Source organism: Fundulus heteroclitus, chromosome 20 (genome assembly GCF_011125445.2).
Source record: "Fundulus heteroclitus isolate FHET01 chromosome 20, MU-UCD_Fhet_4.1, whole genome shotgun sequence".
NCBI lineage: Eukaryota > Metazoa > Chordata > Actinopteri > Cyprinodontiformes > Fundulidae > Fundulus > Fundulus heteroclitus.
This window is the reverse complement of record NC_046380.1, coordinates 5,053,537-5,072,936: the sequence shown is the minus strand read 5'-3', so window position 1 is coordinate 5,072,936 and position 19,400 is coordinate 5,053,537. Positions and strand designations below refer to the sequence as shown.

General features: G+C 40.0%; 2 protein-coding genes and 1 pseudogene across 2 annotated transcripts in view; all 3 read left to right on the top strand.

Moving 5' to 3' along the window:
- Positions 1–13,920, top strand: part of LOC118567158 (coiled-coil domain-containing protein 66-like) — a 107,794-nt gene extending 93,874 nt beyond the window's left edge. Inside the window, exon 21 of the mRNA XM_036151596.1 lies at positions 13,686–13,920. Within this exon, the coding sequence (XP_036007489.1) occupies positions 13,686–13,787 (102 nt within the window). The 3' untranslated portion in view covers positions 13,788–13,920. The remainder of the gene's footprint in view (positions 1–13,685) is intronic.
- LOC118567168 lies at positions 5,865–7,764 on the top strand (annotated as a pseudogene).
- Positions 13,921–14,327: 407 nt separating the features above from the next.
- Positions 14,328–17,858, top strand: LOC118567184 (nuclear factor 7, brain-like). The gene is made up of 3 exons (XM_036151643.1): positions 14,328–14,416; positions 15,473–15,533; positions 15,630–17,858. The coding sequence occupies exon 3, from the start codon at positions 15,647–15,649 to the stop codon at positions 16,805–16,807; it is 1,161 nt and encodes a 386-aa protein (XP_036007536.1). The 5' UTR covers positions 14,328–14,416; positions 15,473–15,533; positions 15,630–15,646; the 3' UTR covers positions 16,808–17,858.
- The last annotated feature ends 1,542 nt before the right edge of the window (positions 17,859–19,400 follow it).

The window sequence follows — 19,400 nt, the reverse complement described above, 5'->3', positions numbered from 1 at the left end:
CACACACCATCCCATCATTAATTCCATGTGTTGAATATAGCCAATTAATGCTTTGGTTGAGTACTGTTAAACATAAGGAAACTTTTAACTTAACCTTACCTGGTTAAACTGTACTTCATCATGATTTGCTGCCATGTCATTTCAATGCTTTTAGTAATCAATGCCCCCCCCCCCCCCCCCCCCCCCCCACATACTCCCCCTTTAGTGTTGAACGAGTGAAGTGTGAGAAAACAGCTTTAATTCTCCATCACATAACTTTCATATTGCGCATGCATTGACTTTTTCAACAATTCTCTCTTGCAGTTTTCAGCAGCAACAACATTGTTTCTTATGGTTTAATATTGTCCATATGCCTTCTTTAAAGATTTCTAATTCTACTCGCAGGACATGCGCACTTCCAAGCTTATTTCCAGTCGTTGCCATGGTGAATCACGTTATTTGCGTTCCATTGATCGGGCGTTTTTTCATGCTCACGTTCAACTCATGGTTGATTGGACGCTGTTGTGTTTAGTTACCTGACTTATATCATCTGTTCTGAAACTAGAAACGCTGAGTATGACAGAGTGATGTAGAACTACTCAGAGTAGATTTTTTCTGAAATGGAGCTCAGATGTCCTCCAGCAGCCTAAGCCTATAGCAGCATAACTACAGAGGTAGCTCAGGGTAACATGAGCCACTCTGACTATAAGTTTTGTCACAAAGGAAAGTTTTAAGCCTTGTCTTAAAAGTAGACGGGGTGTCTGCCTCACGGACCAAAACTGGGAGTTGGTTCCACAGCAGAGGAGCCTGATAGCTAAAGGATCTGCCTCCCATTCTACTTTTAGAGACTCTAGGAACCACCAGCAGACCTGCAGTCTGAGAGCAAAGTGCTCTGTTAGGAACATATGGGGTAATCAGAGCTCTGATATATAATAATAATAGAACTTTATTGATCTCACAATGGAGAAATTCACTTCTGCATCTTAACCCATCACTCTTGGGGAGCAGTGGGCTGCCACTGTGTGGTGCCTGGGGAGCAATTGGGGAGTTAAGGGTCTTGCTCAGGGATCTAGAATGGCAGCTTGTGGGAGTTGAACTCAGAACCTCTGGGACTGAAGCTCTGTGCTCTAATCACTAAGCCAACACTGCCCTTTTTTTATTGCCTTTTTGTGGAGCTTGATTATTAAGGGCTTTATACGTTAGAAGAATAATTTTAAATTCTATTCTTGATTTAACAGGAAGCCAATGAAGGGAAACTAAAATAGGAGAAATATGATCCCTCTTGTTGATTTTCATCAGAACTCCTGCTGCAGCATTTTGGATCTGGAGGTGTACTGACGCCTTTACTTGTTTCTCTTTAATCTAAAAATATTTTTGTGTATGGAGTAAAAAGTGAAAGAAGCAGTTAATAAAGCTGCCATGTGCGTAAATCCTGTAAATGAGAATTATATTTTTATTAAATAGGTTTCTGAGTAAACAGCACACATTGGTCTGAAGGACCTGGACTCTGCTTCCTTCAGGTCACTCAGTCATGGGAATTAATTAAAAGTACATAGCCACATTGAATGCTTATAAACAAAGACCAAAAACCGTTTGGTCATGATCAAATAAAGTTATAGACACCAAGCCTCCATGCTGATGGTCGTTTTTTGTGGATAAAAAAAAATCTTTTTAAGACATACCAATATGACAAGTTCTACTGTTTCATCCCCCCACACTGGTCATAACTCCCTGTATTATACGTTTGTATTTTAAAAAGTATAAACAAGTATAGTAATAAAATTAGGTTTCTGTCCTTTTAATCCTCTAAAACATATGTCAAACAGGCTCAAGGCAATTTATCCGGCACCCAAGAGCCAAAAAAGGCATATGTCATAAAGTAGAGGCATATATCCATCTAGTGGCTAAAACTGGGCCTCCTGTAGCGAATGTTGATTTTTTTTAAAACCGTGTAGTAACATCGTCCCGCCACTAGATGTCAGTTTTCCCATAACTATAAACAATGTCACGAAATGTCCAAAAGGGGAAGAAGTGATTCAGAATGAAGAGTTTAAAGTGTAACTCACCCCGATATGAACCCATTTTGGCAGATAAACTGTATAAACTGAATTATGGACTTAGGACTCAGATACACCTCATCTGGACCAGAACTAAAGCAGGAAGCAGTTTGTGATTGTTGGTCCCTGCAGAGAGACTTCCAGACGATCCTATTCACCTGCAGACCAACCTTTGGCAAAGCAGGTGTAGCCATGATGCTGTGAAGCACATTATGTTATTTTAGCACTACTCTCCATCTTTTGTATTTGCAGTTATAAAGTCAATAATTTTATTTGGCACTAACATAACATTAGCCTTGATGATAAGATAAGATTGATCTCACATTGGAAAAATTCACTTGTCACATCAGCTCAATAGTCAGTAAATAGTCAGGAGCAGGAAAGGGTGCATCAGTTATATACAGTGGATCAAAAAGAAAATGAGAAAAAAATAAGAATAAAAAAAGGAAATCAGAGTAGGCAGATGATGTCATATACAGTCAGGTCCATAAATATTGGGACATCAACACAATTCTAATCTTTTTGGCTCTATACACCACCACAATGGATTTGAAATGAAACAAACAAGATGTGCTTTATCTGCAGACTTTCAGCTTTAATTTGAGGGCATTTACATCCAAATCAGATGAACGGTGTAGGAATTACAACAGTGTGTATATGTGACTGCCACTTTTTAAGGGACCAAAAGTAATGGGACAATCTGCTGCTCAGCTGTTCCATGGCCAGGTGTGTGTTATTCCCTCATTATTCCATTTACAAGGAGCAGATAAAAGGTCCAGAGTTCATTTCAAGTCTGCTATTTGCATTTGGAATCTGTTGCTGTCAACTCTCAATGTGAGATCTAAAGAGCTGTCGCTATCAGTGAAGCAAGCCATCATTAGGCTGAAAAATCAAAACAAACCCATCAGAGAGATAGCTAAAACATTAGGTGTGGCCAAATCAAGTGTTTGGAACATTCTTAAGAAGAAAGAACGCACCGGTGAGCTCAGCAACACCAAAAGACCCGGAAGACCACGGAAAACCACTGTGGTGGATCACCGAAGAAATCTTTCCCTGGTGAAGAAAACCCCCTTCACAACAGTTGGCCAGATCAAGAACACTCTCCAGGAGGTAGGTGTGTGTGTGTCAAAGTCAACAATCAAGAGAAGACTTCACCAGAGTGAATACAGAGGGTTTACCACAAGATGTAAACCATTGGTGAGCCTCAAAAACCGGAAGGCCAGATTAGAGTTTGCCAAACAACATCTAAAAAAGCCTTCACAGTTCTGGAACAACATCCTTTGGACAGATGAGACCAAGATCAACTTGTACCAGAGTGATGGAAAGAGAAGAGTGTGGAGAAGGAAAGGAACTGCTCATGATCCAAAGCATACCACCTCATCAGTGAAGCATGGTGGTGGTAGTGTCATGGCGTGGGCATGTATGGCTGCCAATGGAACTGTTTCTCTTGTATTTATTGATGATGTGACTGCTGACAAAAGCAGCAGGATGAATTCTGAAGTGTTTTGGGCAATATTATCCGCTCATATTCAGCCAAATGCTTCAGAACTCATTGGACGGCGCTTCACAGTGCAGATGGACAATGACCCAAAGCATACTGCGAAAGCATCCAAAGAGTTTTGTAAGGGAAAGAAGTGGAATGTTATGCAATGACCAAGTCAATCACCTGACCTGAATCCGATTGAGCATGCATTTCAGTTGCTGAAGAGAAAACTGAAGGGAAAATGCCCCAAGAACAAGCTGAAGACTGAAGACCGTTGCAGTAGAGGCCTGGCAGAGCATCACCAGGGATGAAACCTAGCATCTGGTGATGTCTATGCCTTCCAGACTTCAGGCTGTAATTGACTGCAAAGGATTTGCAACCACGTATTAAAAAGTGAAAGTTTGATTTATGATTATTAATCTGTCCCATTACTTTTGGTCCCTTAAAAAGTGGCAGTCACATATACACACTGTTGTAATTCTTACACCGTTCATCTGATTTAGATGTAAATACCCTCAAATTAAAGCGGAAAGTCTGCAGATAAAGCACATCTTGTTTGTTTCATTTCAAATCCATTGTGGTGGTGTATAGAGCCAAAAAGATTAGAATTGTGTTGATGTCCCAATATTTATGGACCTGACTGTATATATATATATATATATATATATATATATATATATATATATATATATATATATATATATATATATATATATATATATATATATATATATATATATATGCACATATACACATGCCTACATACACATGTACTGATATATATTCACTTGGTAATAGATGACTGTATCTACATTGAATCTTCATCCACAACCTCATCCTCAGAATTTCGGAAAAACAAAACAAAAACAAAAAGAACACACACACAGGTCCAACCCCAGACAGGAAAGTTGATTTACAGATCGTTAACAGCTGGTGTTCACCACTGCCAGCAGCAAATTGAAGAAACAAATGCAGCTTATCCTATAACTACAAAGAAGAAAAAGTAAGAGAGTAAAAAATATATTTTATGAATCATAGCAGACGGTATCTAAAATATATTTAAGGCTGAAAAAACACTAAGGCCATGTTTAAATCAGGCACGCTTTGAACATTTTTGCTTTAAATTCAGTCGACATGGGAAGCATGTGGACCGAGGTAGTCTGGTCATGAGTTCATCCTGTAATGGGTGGGTTGCCAGTTCAAATCTGCCTCAGTCAGTCACGGCTACAATGTAGCTAACCACCATCAGCGTGTGAATGAATGACTGAATGTAGTGTAAAGGGCCAAATGACTTTTACTGTTTTACCCCTTATTACTATTATAACCTCTTATGACTATTATAACTATTAAAAACTTTATTGATAGGTACTCTCCCTGCTTATCCACTATTTGACATATGAACTTTGTCAGGTTCAAGCACCTAAAACATTCATTAAACAACACAAAGAACAGAGACAACAGGGTTAAATCTTGCAAGGAGACCAGCAGAGAGATGAATTCCTTTACATCTCTTTCCTGTTCTGAAATCCACTCTGCTGCTGCTGTACTTTTATTATCTCAAAAAGGGAGGGCCTTAGTTTCATTGCAGAGCTTAAGGAAAGGGGAAACATACTTTAGTGTGACCTTTAACATCATAAACTAGCAGTTTCAGGTATACAGCCTTGACAATTGACCATTCAGTGACTAGGAAAAGGAGAATGGACGCATGGCTGGGTGCAATTCATCACAGATAAGATAGAGCTTTATAAAAACAATCAACATTTATGGTGAGGCTGTTTCTTGCACCAGACCTTACACTGTAACATAGGAGAGAGATATCAGTCCTCTGAAAAACACTCTGATGTCTGAATAAACTCAAACCTTAAAACCTTTTCAATAGTAATGAGTAAATATGTGATACATGCAATAAACATGTAAAGAATAATAAAAATAACTCTAACAAACTTTAAGAAGCGTTTGTTCCTTAAATAAAAATAATAACATCAAACTCCTGCCATTCCACTGTTCTGAAAGCTTGAGGCCACCAGATCATTCTTCTCTCTGATTGGTTGACTGGAGAGACTCCTGGACTCATGTAGAGGCCAAAGGTTCATTTTATTCAGTTTCTTTTAAAAATGTATTTTCCTTCAGTATTCTCAGGCTGGTTTAGTTTTTAGGATTTATAAAAAAGAAAGTATCTGCTGTCACTTGGACAAAAACCTTAAAAAGAAATACCAAAAAGGTTGTTTTTATCTGATGTCTGAAAATGAAGGAGAACATGTTGCAAGCAAAGTTAAAATGAAACCTTGGTAGAAGAAAAAAAACAGCTTTAAGCTCCGCCTTTCACCTAACACACCTGAAACAGCCTGGAACCAGTTTTCATTTCTGTCATAGAGACAAACCAGCAGCTTCGTCTGAGTCCAGGAGAAAAAAGAGGAGACCTCCAACCCTGAAGGTGAGTTGGACCCAGAACATCAATCAGAGTCACTTTGAGGGACGTTAGTAGAGGAGGGAGGAGAACCATGACTGACTGGACCTTCTGTGTTTTCAGCTTCACTCAGAGACTAAATGGCTTCCAGATTAGAGGAGGATCTCTGCTGTCCGGTCTGTCAGGACGTCTTTAAGGATCCGGTTCTTCTGTCATGTAGCCACAGCTTCTGTAAGGAGTGTCTGAAGAACTGGTGGAGAGAGAAACCAGCACAAGAGTGTCCAGTTTGTAGGAAAAGATCTTCAAGCGATCCTCCACCCTGTAATCTGGCTCTGAAGAACCTGTGTGAGACCTTCCTACAGCAGAGAGACCAGAGAGCTTCAGAGGATCTCTGCAGTCTGCACTCTGAGAAACTCAAACTCTTCTGTCTGGACCATCAGCAGCCAGTGTGTCTCGTCTGCAAAGATTCAAAAAAACACACCAAGCACAGATTCAGACCCATCGATGAAGCTGCTGAGGATCACAAGAAGAACCTTCAGAAAACTCTGAAACCTTTAAAGAAGAACCTGCAGCTCAGGAAGAAAGTTCTAAAGAAGTTTGATCAGACAGCAGAACACATGAAGGTCCAGGCCCGACACACAGAGAGGCTGATTAAGGAGCAGTTTAAGAAGCTTCATCAGTTTCTAGCAGAGGAAGAGGAGGCCAGGCTGGCTGCACTGAGGGAGGAAGAGGAGCAGAAGAGTGGGATGATGAAGGAGAAGATGGAGGCTCTGAGCAGAGAGATAGCAGCTCTTTCAGACACAGTCAGAGCCACAGAGGAGGAGCTGAGAGCTGAAGACGTCTCATTCCTGCACAACTACAAGGCTGCAGTGGAAAGAGTCCAGCGCTGCCCCCTGCTGGAGGATCCACAGCTGCCCTCAGGAGCTCTGATAGACCAGGCCAAACATCTGGGCAACCTGGCCTTCAACATCTGGAGCAACATGGAGAACATGGTCTCCTACACTCCTCTCATCCTGGACCCAAACACTGCTGATCCATGGCTCATCCTGTCTGAAGATCTGACCAGTTTCACTAAAGGAGAGAAACAGCAGCTTCCTGATAATCCAGAGAGGTTTAGATCATGGGAAGTCTGTCCTGAGTTCTGAGGGCTTCAACTCAGGGAACCACAGCTGGGATGTTGATGTTGGAGACAGTGAATGCTGGATGCTTGGTGTGATAGAAGAGTCTGTCCAGAGGAAGGGAAACATAAAGTCTGGATTGTTGATTCTATGGTTCTCTGAAGGTAAATACTCAGCAGGGTCTCTTCCATCTCTTTTCATGTTTCTCTCAGTCCAGAAGAAGCTCCAGAGGATCAGAGTGAATCTGGACTGGGACAGAGGAAAGCTGTCCTTCTCTGATCTGGACACTAACTCACACATACACACCATCACACACACCTTCACTGACAAGATGTTTCCATACTTCTACACCTGGAATAAAGTAAAAATGCTAACGATGAAGATTTCGGTGAGCAAACAGCAGCTCTGATGTTCTCAGCATGAAGAACACAAAGTCAAGATGAAACCTTGATGATCTGATTCTAACTCAGTGAATTTAAACAGAATCTTGGAGCTTTTTATTCTGAATTACTTTGAATGTAATGTTAGTTCTTGGGTTACTTTATATTTTGGGTTATTAACCAGATTTATTTGTAGGTTAATAATTATTGAAATGTTTAATAAAATGTACTGGATTTTATTTAGGGGATTTAAAGGGAAGAGTCCTGAATGTAAATGCATGCCACACTTTTCAGATATTTGTTTTTACATTTTTATTTTGCTCCACTTAATAAAATCTTAGCAGATTTATTGACATTTATGTTTTTAATGCTGCAAAACGTGGAAAAGTTAAAGGGGTATGAACTCTTCTGCAGGACGCTGGATGTGAAGCTGAATAGTTTTTATAGTAAATGTCAAATTATTGAGAAAAAATTTATACATTTTATTAATAAAATAGAATGACTCTGGTGCAAAGCCATGTCTTGTGTAAATAAACAAGTAGCTTTATACTTTGGAATAATAATCAATAACGAAGAAAATCTATTAGCATTTAAATATCCTGTGGACGCACACTTGATATGCATCAGGATTGCCTTCTGTTATTTTGATGCATTTCCTCAACATTTAGATTTTTTTCCTTAGTATTTGAACTTTATTCTGTTAGAAAAATAAAAATAACTACCAGGTTTGTTTTCCTTGAGTGATCCAGAAACTCCTTTGTGGCCGATTTTAATAAAATTTTTGCAAATCAACTGAAACTAAACAAACTAATGGCCCACACACATAAAAGAAGAGTTTTACTCTTTTTATTCAGCTTATTTAGAACCAAAAAGTCAACCTTCTCCTATCAGTAAATTAAGTTATTTACCATATGAAACTTTGTTCAGAAAATAATAAAGTTTATATCTTGTCTGTTTACAATATTAATTTGTTTCTAGTCACGCTGATGACCAAATATTATATATTTGCAAAATATTACTACAGTCACATCTCTTCATTTGCTCCGTTAACGCTGCTGTTGTTAAATAAAGTTTGGTTCAAAGAAATGGAGATAGAAATTGATGCGGCTGCCGCTGATTGGCCCCTCCACGCATCAGGTGACCCGGAAGTGAAGTTAGCGATGCGTTTGTGGAGTGGAGGACTAGTCCGACCAGGTTCTTCAGTGTTCGGAGGGATTTTCTGCTGGACGCGATGGAGACGTTAAACAAACTGAAGTATCTGGACGCTTATCCCAAAACTCTGGAGTAGTGATGGCTCGATGAGGCGTTATGAAGCGTTTAGACACGTTGCCAAACTGTATTGATACTGTGTCACTAAATACTGACACCTGCTGGACGTTAAAAATCCCTACAGGTAACTTAGTTGACAGACTTAACTGACACTGATTTGATGACCAAGTATACACAATAACACAACTTAAGTCATTGTTGCATTGTATTATTTCATATTTTCATTTGAATTTAAAATATCTTTGATTTTTTTTTTTTTAGATACAGTCTTAATAATGTGAACCTGTATCATAACGTAATAACCTCTAAGTAAACATGTGAATGAGGATGCTTGTGGACTGGCATTTATTTTTTTTTATTTTTTTTTTACAAACTTTTATAAAAAATAAAAATAAAAAGAAGTTGTTTCAACGTTTTGATATTAAGTCTGTTACGCTTTTTTGATATCACTTCTCCAGCTGTAGAAAACACCCGCTCACACACAGATGATGCTGGAGTGCAGAGAAATTGTAATGAAAAACGGAAGAGGTTTGGAAAGACTGTCTTTTGGTTTTTCCAGTCTATCATAGGATCTTGGGACCCTCTGCTAAGTATCTATGCACCTCCTGGATGGCATCAGCTGTGGCACTTTGGGTCTGCCTGCCCACTTCAATGTTAAGATGTTGCCAAATGTTATGTAAAAAGAACAAATTGTCATTTTAGTACATGATTTATAAACAACAAACTGCTCAATAACATGCCTGAAGTAGGGGCAGACAGCTTTTGTGAAGATCGTCCTGGCTGGGGCTCATTTGGGGTCGTCAGATAATTTATTTCAATATTCTCAGCAGCACATCGCTTTTCTAACACAACGAAGGAACGCTCTCTGAACAATTTCTTTGTGCTGCTCTTAATTTTTATGCTAATGGCAGCTTTTTAATAACGTAGGAAATGCAGAAAATCTTTCAGAGGCAACTGTATGTTGCGCTGTCAGAAATGTTACTCAGTTATAATTTAAAGGTGTTCCAGAATGAAAGCAATAATTTATTCTGTATCACATTTTGGCACTTCCAGCTCTAATTTTCCATTCTATATAGCCTATGTGGTAATATAAAGTGAGGTTGGCACAAATTAAACACCTACAAGATAATCAGTGTCAACTCATTTTTAGAAGGATTGGTAAACAATGGCAAAAAGATGAACATTTCAGTTATTTCAATAACTCACACAATGCCATCATTAATTGCATGTGTTGAATATAGCCAATTAATGCTTTAGTTGAGTACAGTTAAACATAAGGAAACTTTTAACTTAACCATACCTGGTTAAACTTTACATCATGATTTGCTTCCATGTCATTTCAATGTTTTTAGTAATCAATGCCACCCCCCCCACCCCCCCACATACTCCCCCTTTAGTGTTGAACGAGTGAAGCGTGAGAAAACAGCTTTAATTCTCCATCACATAACTTTCATATTGCGCATGAATTGACTTTTTCAACAATTCTCTCTTGCGGTTTTCAGCAGCAACGACATTGTTTCTTATGGTTTAATATCATCCATATGCCTTCTTTAAAGATTTCTAATTCTACTCGCAAGACATGCGCACTTCCAAGCTTATTTCCTGTCATTGCCATGGTGAATCACGTTATTTGCATTCCATTGATCGGGCGTTTTTTACATGCTCATGCTCACATTCAAGTCATGGTTGATCGGACGCTGTTGTGTTTAGTTACCTGACTTATATCATCTGTTCTGAAACCAGAAACGCTGAGTATGACAGAGTGAAGTAGAACTACTCAGAGTAGCAGCTTTTCTACTCGGTGTAGATTTTTTCTGAAACGAAGCTCAGATGTCCTCCAGTAGCCTAAGCCTATAGCACAGGGGTGTCAAACTCATTTTGGTTTAGGGGCCGCATTCAGCTTAATCTGATCTCACGAGGGCCACACGAGTAAACTCATTGCAAGATTAAATAGAACTAATAAAAGTGGACTTGTTGATTTTTATATTAAGTTAATTTCACTTTTACACAATATATTATGAATAACCTCAGCGTTTTTAAGAAAAGTATGTGCAATTTCAACAATACTTTTACTCAGTTAATCATTTACTTGTGCATTATGCACAAGAACTGATCACAGTGATTATAAAATGTTGAAAAACATCAATTCACATTTTTTGGAACTTAGAAACACTGTCCTGCATGACAAAATACATTAAACAGATAAAAATTAAGAAATTATTTGAATTTTTCCACACCTGAAGCTTAATCTGCTAATTAAAACACAGCACCCCTCGTGGACAATATAGGAACTGCATATTTTCAATTAAACAAAGTACATGTTTTTTTCAAAAATTGCTTTATCATTCTCTTCCTTTTATCTTGTCCACTTGTGAAAGTCAAATCTGATTAGCTGTTTGTGGCATCTTATTGCCACATTGCCAGACAGGACACTGGGGAAAAAAAAAAAAAAAAAGACATTTTTTTTTCTATAATGATAATGCATTTAGCCACAGGACGGACAAAATTGTTCGGCGGGCCGGATGCGGCCCGCGGGCCGTATGTTTGACACCCCTGCTATAGCAGCATAACTACAGAGGTAGCTCAGGGTAACATGAGCCACTTTAACTAGAAGCTTTGTCAAAAAGGAAGGTTTTAAGATTAGTCTTAAAAGTAGACGGGGTGTCTGCCTCACGGACCAAAACTGGGAGTTGGTTCCACAGGAGAGGAGCCTGATAGCTAAAGGATCTGGCTCCCATTCTACTTTTAGAGACTCTAGGAACCACCAGCAGACCTGCAGTCTGAGAGCGAAGTGCTCTGTTAGGAACATACGGGGTAATCAGAGCTCTGATATATGATGGAGCTTGATTATTAAGGGCTTTATACGTTAGAAGGAGAATTTTAAATTCTATTCTTGATGTAACAGGAAGCCAATGAAGGGAAGCTAAAATAGGAGAAATATGATCCCTCTGGTTGATTTTCATTAGAACTCCTGCTGCAGCATTTTGGTTCTGGAGTTGTACTGACGCCTTTACTTGTTTTGCTTTAATCTAAAAATGTTTTTGTGAATGGAGTAAAACGTGAAACAAGCAGTTAAAGCTGCCATGTGCGTAAATCCTGTGAATGAGAAATATATTTTTATTAAATAGATTTCTGAGTAAACAGCACACATTGGCCTGAAGGACCTGGACTCTGCTTCCTTCAGGTCACTCAGTCATGGGAAATAATTAAAGCTACATTGCCGCATTAAATGTTTATAAAGTCCAAAAATCGTTTGATCATGATCAAATAAAGTTATAGACACCAAGCCTCCATCCTGATGGTCGTTTCTGTGGATAATTTTTTTTTAATACATACCAATATAACAAGTTCTACTGTTTCATCCTCCCACACTGGTTACAACTCCCCGTGTGATAAGTTTGTATTTTAAAAAGTATAAAGAAGTTCCTGCCCTTTTAATCCTCTAAAACATAGGTCAGACAGACTGAAGGCAATTTATCCGGCGCAAAAGAGCCAAAAAAGGCATATGTCATAGAGGCATATATCCTTTTAAATTGTATAAATTTTTTTAAACCGTGTAGTAACATCATCCCGCCACTAGATGTCAGTTTTCCCATAACTTTAAACAATGTCCAGAAATGTCCAAAAAGAGAAAAAGTGATTCAGAATGACGATTTTAAAGTGTAACTCACCCCAATATGAACCTATTTTGGCAGATAAACTGTATAAACTGGGACTAAGGTGCTAATTTTGTCACTGTGCATTTTGTTTATATTTCCACATCATCCACACAGGTGCAACCGGCCCTTTTTAACGGCTTCATGATTACGAAGCGCCCCAATGTAGAAATGAGTTTGACACGCCTGCTCTAAAACCATCTTCCTGTTCATCAATTCAGTTTATTTATTTAGCGCCAATTCATGAAACATGTCATCTCAAGGCTCTTTCTAAAGTCAAATTCAATCACATTATGCAGTTTTTTTCCTATCGTTACATGCTCCCAACCAATCACAACGCAGACCCAGGAAGCTCCGCCCCCTTCAGAGAGTTCTTCGGTGGCGCTGTGGACTCCGACCCGTGGTCCTTTCCTGTCAGCCCACTGTACAAAAAACACGAGGCACTAGTGCCATAAAAACCTCAAAAAAAAAAAGTAGCATTTTTGGTGAAAAGTTGGTTGAACAAAGGGTTCAGTTTGGATTCAGTGTTTGTGTCTTTATCTAAAAAATAGGTTGCTAAGCAACAGCATAAAATGGCCAGGGCTGCGCTTAAAATATATATTTTTTATTTGTTGATAATTATCGATATCGATCAATATGATTTGTATTTTATCGATATGTTTTTTTTTTCTATACCGTCCAGCCCTAGATTAAATTTCTGTTTTGAACATTTTTAAAAGCAGCTAATTTCCTCACATTTCTCTATCATACGGTAAAAAAATTACGTTATTGCTGAGATATTTAGTGACATGAACTCCTAACCTTCTTGTCTTTCTGTCTTAATTATCGTTTTGTTGTTTTACTGCGAAACATAGAGGACATAAATATCATCCCCCAACAACAGCAGGAAGCTGCGGCATCCGAGGCGCTCCAGGGAGCACCATCACAGATCCTTCCCCCCCAGCATCACTGCTCCCAGCAAAATGTTTATTTTCCATTACTTTAAATAGCCTGTAGGTTTTAATGCATAAATATGCTTTCATGTTCCTTATATTTAATTAAATCACTCTAATCTAAGTACGCTATTTTTAATAACTTTTTTTTTCCTTATGTTGTAAATTGGTCCTTTTCATTTTATTTCCACCGTTTGTGTGAATCTACTTAAATTTTTCTGCTGGTTCGTCTGAACCGCCACCCCCAAAAGGAGAAATAAATAATAATGAAGCGTATTTCTATGGAAATGACTCTAAACAGCTGCTATAATGATGATTTTACTGTCTGGACTACAACAGAGCGTGAACAGGATCATTAAAACCGGATCAGAACCGCTCAAACACCGGCCGCTGTCTGTTTCCAGGGTCTGTTACGGAAGCAGAGGGAGCTGGAGACGGACCTGAATCCTCTCAGGAGTCGCCACGACAACGAGCAGCGCGGCGCCCCCGCGGCTCGCCGCACATGACGGCGCCGGTGACCCGCCGGACCGCGGCAGGAGGCGCTAACGAACAGAACCTAAATGCAGTTTTTAAATCAGCTTCCTGCCTGTTTGCAGTCTTTCGTGAAGGTAAAAGCAAAGCAGCGTTTTGAATTAACAATCAGAACTTCACCGCTTTTCGGATCATGGGTGCGTAGACAAGACTCGGGAGCTTCCTCCATCAGACACCGACCCGTCTCCAGAACGGCTCCAGCTCATGTTTCTCTTAACCCGCCGGCACCAGAACGCTGCTGGACCGGTTTGGTTCCTGCTGAACGACCAGCGCCAAGTTCCTAAATGTGCAGTTTAGATTTTATTTATTGGAAATGTAATAAATTATGTGGTTTGTTGATGACTGATTAAATTAAAGTTGTTTTTCTTTTTTTTCTGTGACTCTCCCACATCATTTTATTTATTTATTTTTATGTAAAGGTTTGTAGGTCTTTTAGTTAATGGACCCAACCAGCTGTGATTATTATGAAGGAGAGAGTTTGGTGTTTGTCTCGTTTTCAGGCGTTAATAAAATCTGAACACAAACCATCTGGGAAACAAGAAACGTCTGAACTCAACCCAAACAAGTTCGCCGGTACTGCTGGAGGAGCCAGGTGGTTCTGAAGGTAAAGGTCCTGTGATTTTTACCTGAATAGGACAGAGTGGCTCTGCGTACAGATTTACTACTTTGCCAGAGAATGGATTTAGGATGATCAGGGGCCGCCATGATCTAAACAGAGGTGGGTAGAGTAGCTAAAGTTTGTACTCAAGTTTTGGTCCGTGAGGCTGACACCCCATCTACATTTAAGACTAGGCTTAAAACTTTCCTTTCTGACAAAGCTTCTAGTCAGAGTGGCTCGTGTTACCCTGAGCTACCTCTATAGTTATGCTGCTATAGGCTTAGGCTGCTGGAGGACATCAGGGTCTATTTCTCTCACTCTGCTGAGTTCTCCTACTGCTCTCCAATTTGCATTGTTTGTTGTTATTTCAGCTTTTAACTTTTTGTTCTCTGTCATTTATCTCTTCATAGAAGGTACACCTGGTCTGGTGTTCTGTTAGCTGTGACATCATCAGGGGAGGCAGATCATCCTCTATTACCATCTAACATAGAAAGTACTCCTGGGTCAACGTGAGCTTCTGTGCTTTCTGTGTCTCTGCTCTGTCTTCTCTAACATAGAAAGTACTCCTGGGTCAATGTGAGCTTCTGAGCTTTCTGTGTCTCTGCTCTGTCTTCTCTAAGCCCCAGTGGGTTGAGGCAGATGAGCGTTCACACTGAGCCTGGTTCTGGTTCTGCTGGGGGTTCTCCTCCAGGAGTACTTTCTATGTTAGATGGTAATAGAGGATGATCTGCCTCCTCTGATGATGTCACAGCTAACAGAACGCCAGACCAGGTGTACCTACCATCACTATTATCTACATTTGCAACATTTTATTCAATGTCTTTTAAAAATGTATTTTCCTTCAGTATTCTCAGGCTGGACAAAAACCTTAAAAAGAAATACCAAAAAGGTTGTTTTTATCTAATGTCTGAAAATGAAGGAGAAAATGTTGCAAGCAAAGTTAAAACGAAACCTTGGTAGAAAAAAAAATCCCCAGAAAGCAACAGACCTAACAGGTTTATGCTCCGCCTCTCACCTAACACACCTTAAACCGCCTGGAACCAGTTTTCATTCCTGTCATAGAGACAAACCAGCAGCTTCGTCTGAGTCCAGGAGAAAAAAGAGGAGACCTCCAACCCTGAAGGTGAGTTGGAACCAGAACATCAATCAGAGTCACTTTGAGGAACGTTAGTAGAGGAGGGAGGAGAACCATGACTGACTGGACCTTCTGTGATTTCAGCTTCACTCAGAGTCAAAATGGCTTCCAGATTAGAGGAGGATCTCTGCTGTCTGCACTCTGAGAAACTCAAACTCTTCTGTCTGGACCATCAGCAGCCAGTGTGTCACATCTGCAGAGATTCAGAGAAACACACCAACCACAGATTCAGACCCATCGATGAAGCTGCTCAGCAACACAAGAAGAACCTTCAGGAAACTCTGGAACCTTTAAAGGAGAACCTGGAGCTCAGGAAGAAAGTTCTAGAGGAGTTTGATCAGACAGCAGAACACATGAAGGTCCAGGCCCGACACACAGAGAGGCTGATTAAGGAGCAGTTTAAGAAGCTTCATCAGTTTCTAGCAGAGGAAGAGGAGGACAGGCTGGCTGCACTGAGGGAGGAAGAGGAGCAGAAGAGTGGGATGATGAAGGAGAAGATGGAGGCTCTGAGCAGAGAGATAGCAGCTCTTTCAGACACAGTCAGAGCCACAGAGGAGGAGCTGAGAGCTGAAGACGTCTCATTCCTGCACAACTACAAGGCTGCAGTGGAAAGAGTCCAGCGCTGCCCCCTGCTGGAGGATCCACAGCTGCCCTCAGGAGCTCTGATAGACCAGGCCAAACATCTGGGCAACCTGGCCTTCAACATCTGGAGCAACATGGAGAACATGGTCTCCTACACTCCTCTCATCCTGGACCCAAACACCGCTTATCCACGGCTCATCCTGTCTGAAGATCTGACCAGTGGGAGCAGAGGAGAGAAACAGCAGCTTCCTGATAATCCAGAGAGGCTTGGATCAATGTGGTCTGTCCTGAGTTCTGAGGGCTTCAACTCAGGGAACCACAGCTGGGATGTTGATGTTGGAGACAGTGAAGGCTGGGCACTTGGTGTGATAGCAGAGTCTGTCCAGAGGAAAAGATTCATAGAGTCTGGATGGTTGATTATAGGGTTCTATGAAGGTAAATACTACGCATGGACTCCTCCATCTCCTCGCATGGATCTCTCAGTCCAGAAGAAGCTCCAGAGGATCAGAGTGAATCTGGACTGGGACAGAGGAAAGCTGTCCTTCTCTGATCTGGACACTAACTCACACATACACACCTTCACACACACCTTCACTGACAAGATGTTTCCATGCTTCTTCACTGGGAGTAAAGTTAAAATGCTACCGATGAAGATCTCAGTGAGCAAACAGCAGCTCTGATGTTCTCAGCATGAAGAACACAAAGTCCAGATGAAACCTTGATGATCTGATTGAAACTCAGTGATTTTAAACAGAATCTTGGAGCTTTTTATTCTGAATTACTTTGAATGTAATGTTAGTTCTTGGGTTACTTTATATTTTGGGTTATTAACCAGATTTATTTGTAGGTTAATAATTATTGAAATGTTTAATAAAATGTACTGGATTTTATTTAGGGGATTTAAAGGTAAGGGTCCTGAATGTAAATGCATGCCACGCTTTTCAGATATTTGTTTTACATTTTCATTTTGCTTCACTTAATAAAATCTTAGCAGATTTATTGACATTTATGTTTTCAATGCTGCACAATGTGGAAAAGTTAAAGGGGGATGAACTCTTCTGCAGGACGCTGGATGTGAAGCTGAATAGTTTTTATAGTAAATGTCAAATTATTGAGAAAAAATTTACACATTTTATTAATAAAATGGAATGACTCTGGTGCAAAGCCATGTCTCGTGTAAATGAGCAAGTAGCTTTATACTTTGGAATAATAATCAATAACGAAGAAAATCTATTAGCATTTAAACATCCTGTGGACGCACACTTGATATGCATCAGGATCGCCTTCTGTTATTTTGATGCATTTCCTCAACATTTAGATTTTTTTCCTTAGTATTTGAACTTTATTCTGTTAGAAAAATAAAAATAACTACCAGGTTTGTTTTCCTTGAGTGATCCAGAAACTCCTTCGTGGCCGATTTTATTAAATTTTTTTGCAAATCAACTAAGACTAAACAAACTAACGGCCCACACACATAAAAGAAGAGTTTTACTCTTTTTATTCAGCTTAATTAGAACCAAAAAGTCCACCTTCTCCTATCATTTAAAGTAAATTGAGTTATTTACCATATGAAACTTTGTTCAGAAAATAATAAAGTTTATATCTTGTCTGTTTACAATATTAATTTGTTTCTAGTCACGCTGATGACCAAATATTATATATTTGCAAAATATTACTACAGTCACATCTCTTTATTTGCTCCGTTAACACTGCTGTTGTTCAATAAAGTTTGGTTCAAAGAAATGGAGAAGAAATTGATGCGGCTGCCGCTGATTGGCCCGTCCATAGACATCATATAGACCAGTTCATTGTTATTGTTTTGATCCGGGTTTTTCGCGCATGCGCGCCAGACTGGTAGGCAAAAGGCGAACACAATGGCGGATGCAAACAGAGAAACTGACGAGTTCTCCACATATTTTTCTTCTTTAGATAATGTATCACAAGATCGTTTTAAGAGTAAGTTGATGGTTGATGGTATCAGATTGCCAGATCCACACAGCAAAAGCCTGAAGGGACGGAGTGAGTCTGTGAAATGCTGCCTAGTGTTCCGTACCGCGACATACAGCTGCTTTATAAACACGCAGGCCAGTACAGACGAGAGAGCACGAAAGCCCCTGAAACCACTTGACGGCTACAATTATTTTATATCGGGACATACGCACCAGCAACGCCCACGACTCCATGAGGGATTAAGCGGGTCAGAATGGATGTTCAGACAAGTTTGTGTAACATACGAAAGCGGAGTCGGACACAGACGGCGCCTCAGCAGAGAGGAAAACCCGCCAGGTAGGTTAAAAAAAACATTGTTCACTACGGATTATTTTGGTGTTTTTGTCTTATTAAAATGGGTGGAGGTGTCGGCGACATTGCAGCGTAAACACAGACGTACTAGTGCACGTGAACAGGGGCGTAATGCAGCCGCTGTCTGGTGTCATGTTCTTTATGATATATACGCGTGAGTCGTTCAACTGTGTTCCGAACATGAACCAACTTTATTTTTCTTCCTCTCCAAAACCATCCCCAGCACAAACAACACCTTAGATCATAGCGCCCCCAATATGACAATGTCATTAAACATTTTACAATATACCACATCTGGTGGTGCACATTATTGCACACTGATTGCACGAAGAAAACAAAAATGATGCGGCGTGCTGCTGCTGCGCATCGACTCCGCTTCTCCTGGCCCCTTCTTGCGATCGCCACCTCCCCTCCGCCGCTATTTAAGTAGAACAATGACTAGTGCAGAATTAAGTTGTATTTACCGGAGATGAAGTGTAGACTGCAAATTCTGTCGTGGTATAATGGCTCCCCCAGTCCATTGGGAGTGTCTGCCTGCGCTCTTTTCATTGAAATTATCGATTTCTTTCTTCTTTCTTCGGAAACGACAGAAACGTACATCCGACGATTTGGAATGCCTCTGTGTGCAACCGGGAGCACAACAAGTCGTAGGCATTGTTTAGATTCCAGAAATAAACTAACTAAAAGTACGCTCTAAATCACCCGTTTTCTCATGTAGTAGACGAGAACAGTATTGTTTTTGCCTACACGCGGGACACGGATGTAGCGCTGACGTCACGCGTGAACTGGTCTATACGTAGACGCGTCGTCGGGCGGGTTCTGCCTATGCTGCGATGCGTCAGAGCGTCCGCCATGTTAAATTTGGCAAATCTACAGTTACTCAATCACTTAAACAGTATCAGAGGAACTTTAATCTCAGAATATACTTTGTATTCGTAATATTTTTATTTTTGTAATATTACAAGTTTATTT

Excerpts from the sequence above, each read along its gene's own strand:
- LOC118567184 (XM_036151643.1), top strand. The coding sequence starts at position 15,647 with ATGGCTTCCAGATTAGAGGAGGATCTCTGCTGTCTGCACTCTGAGAAA.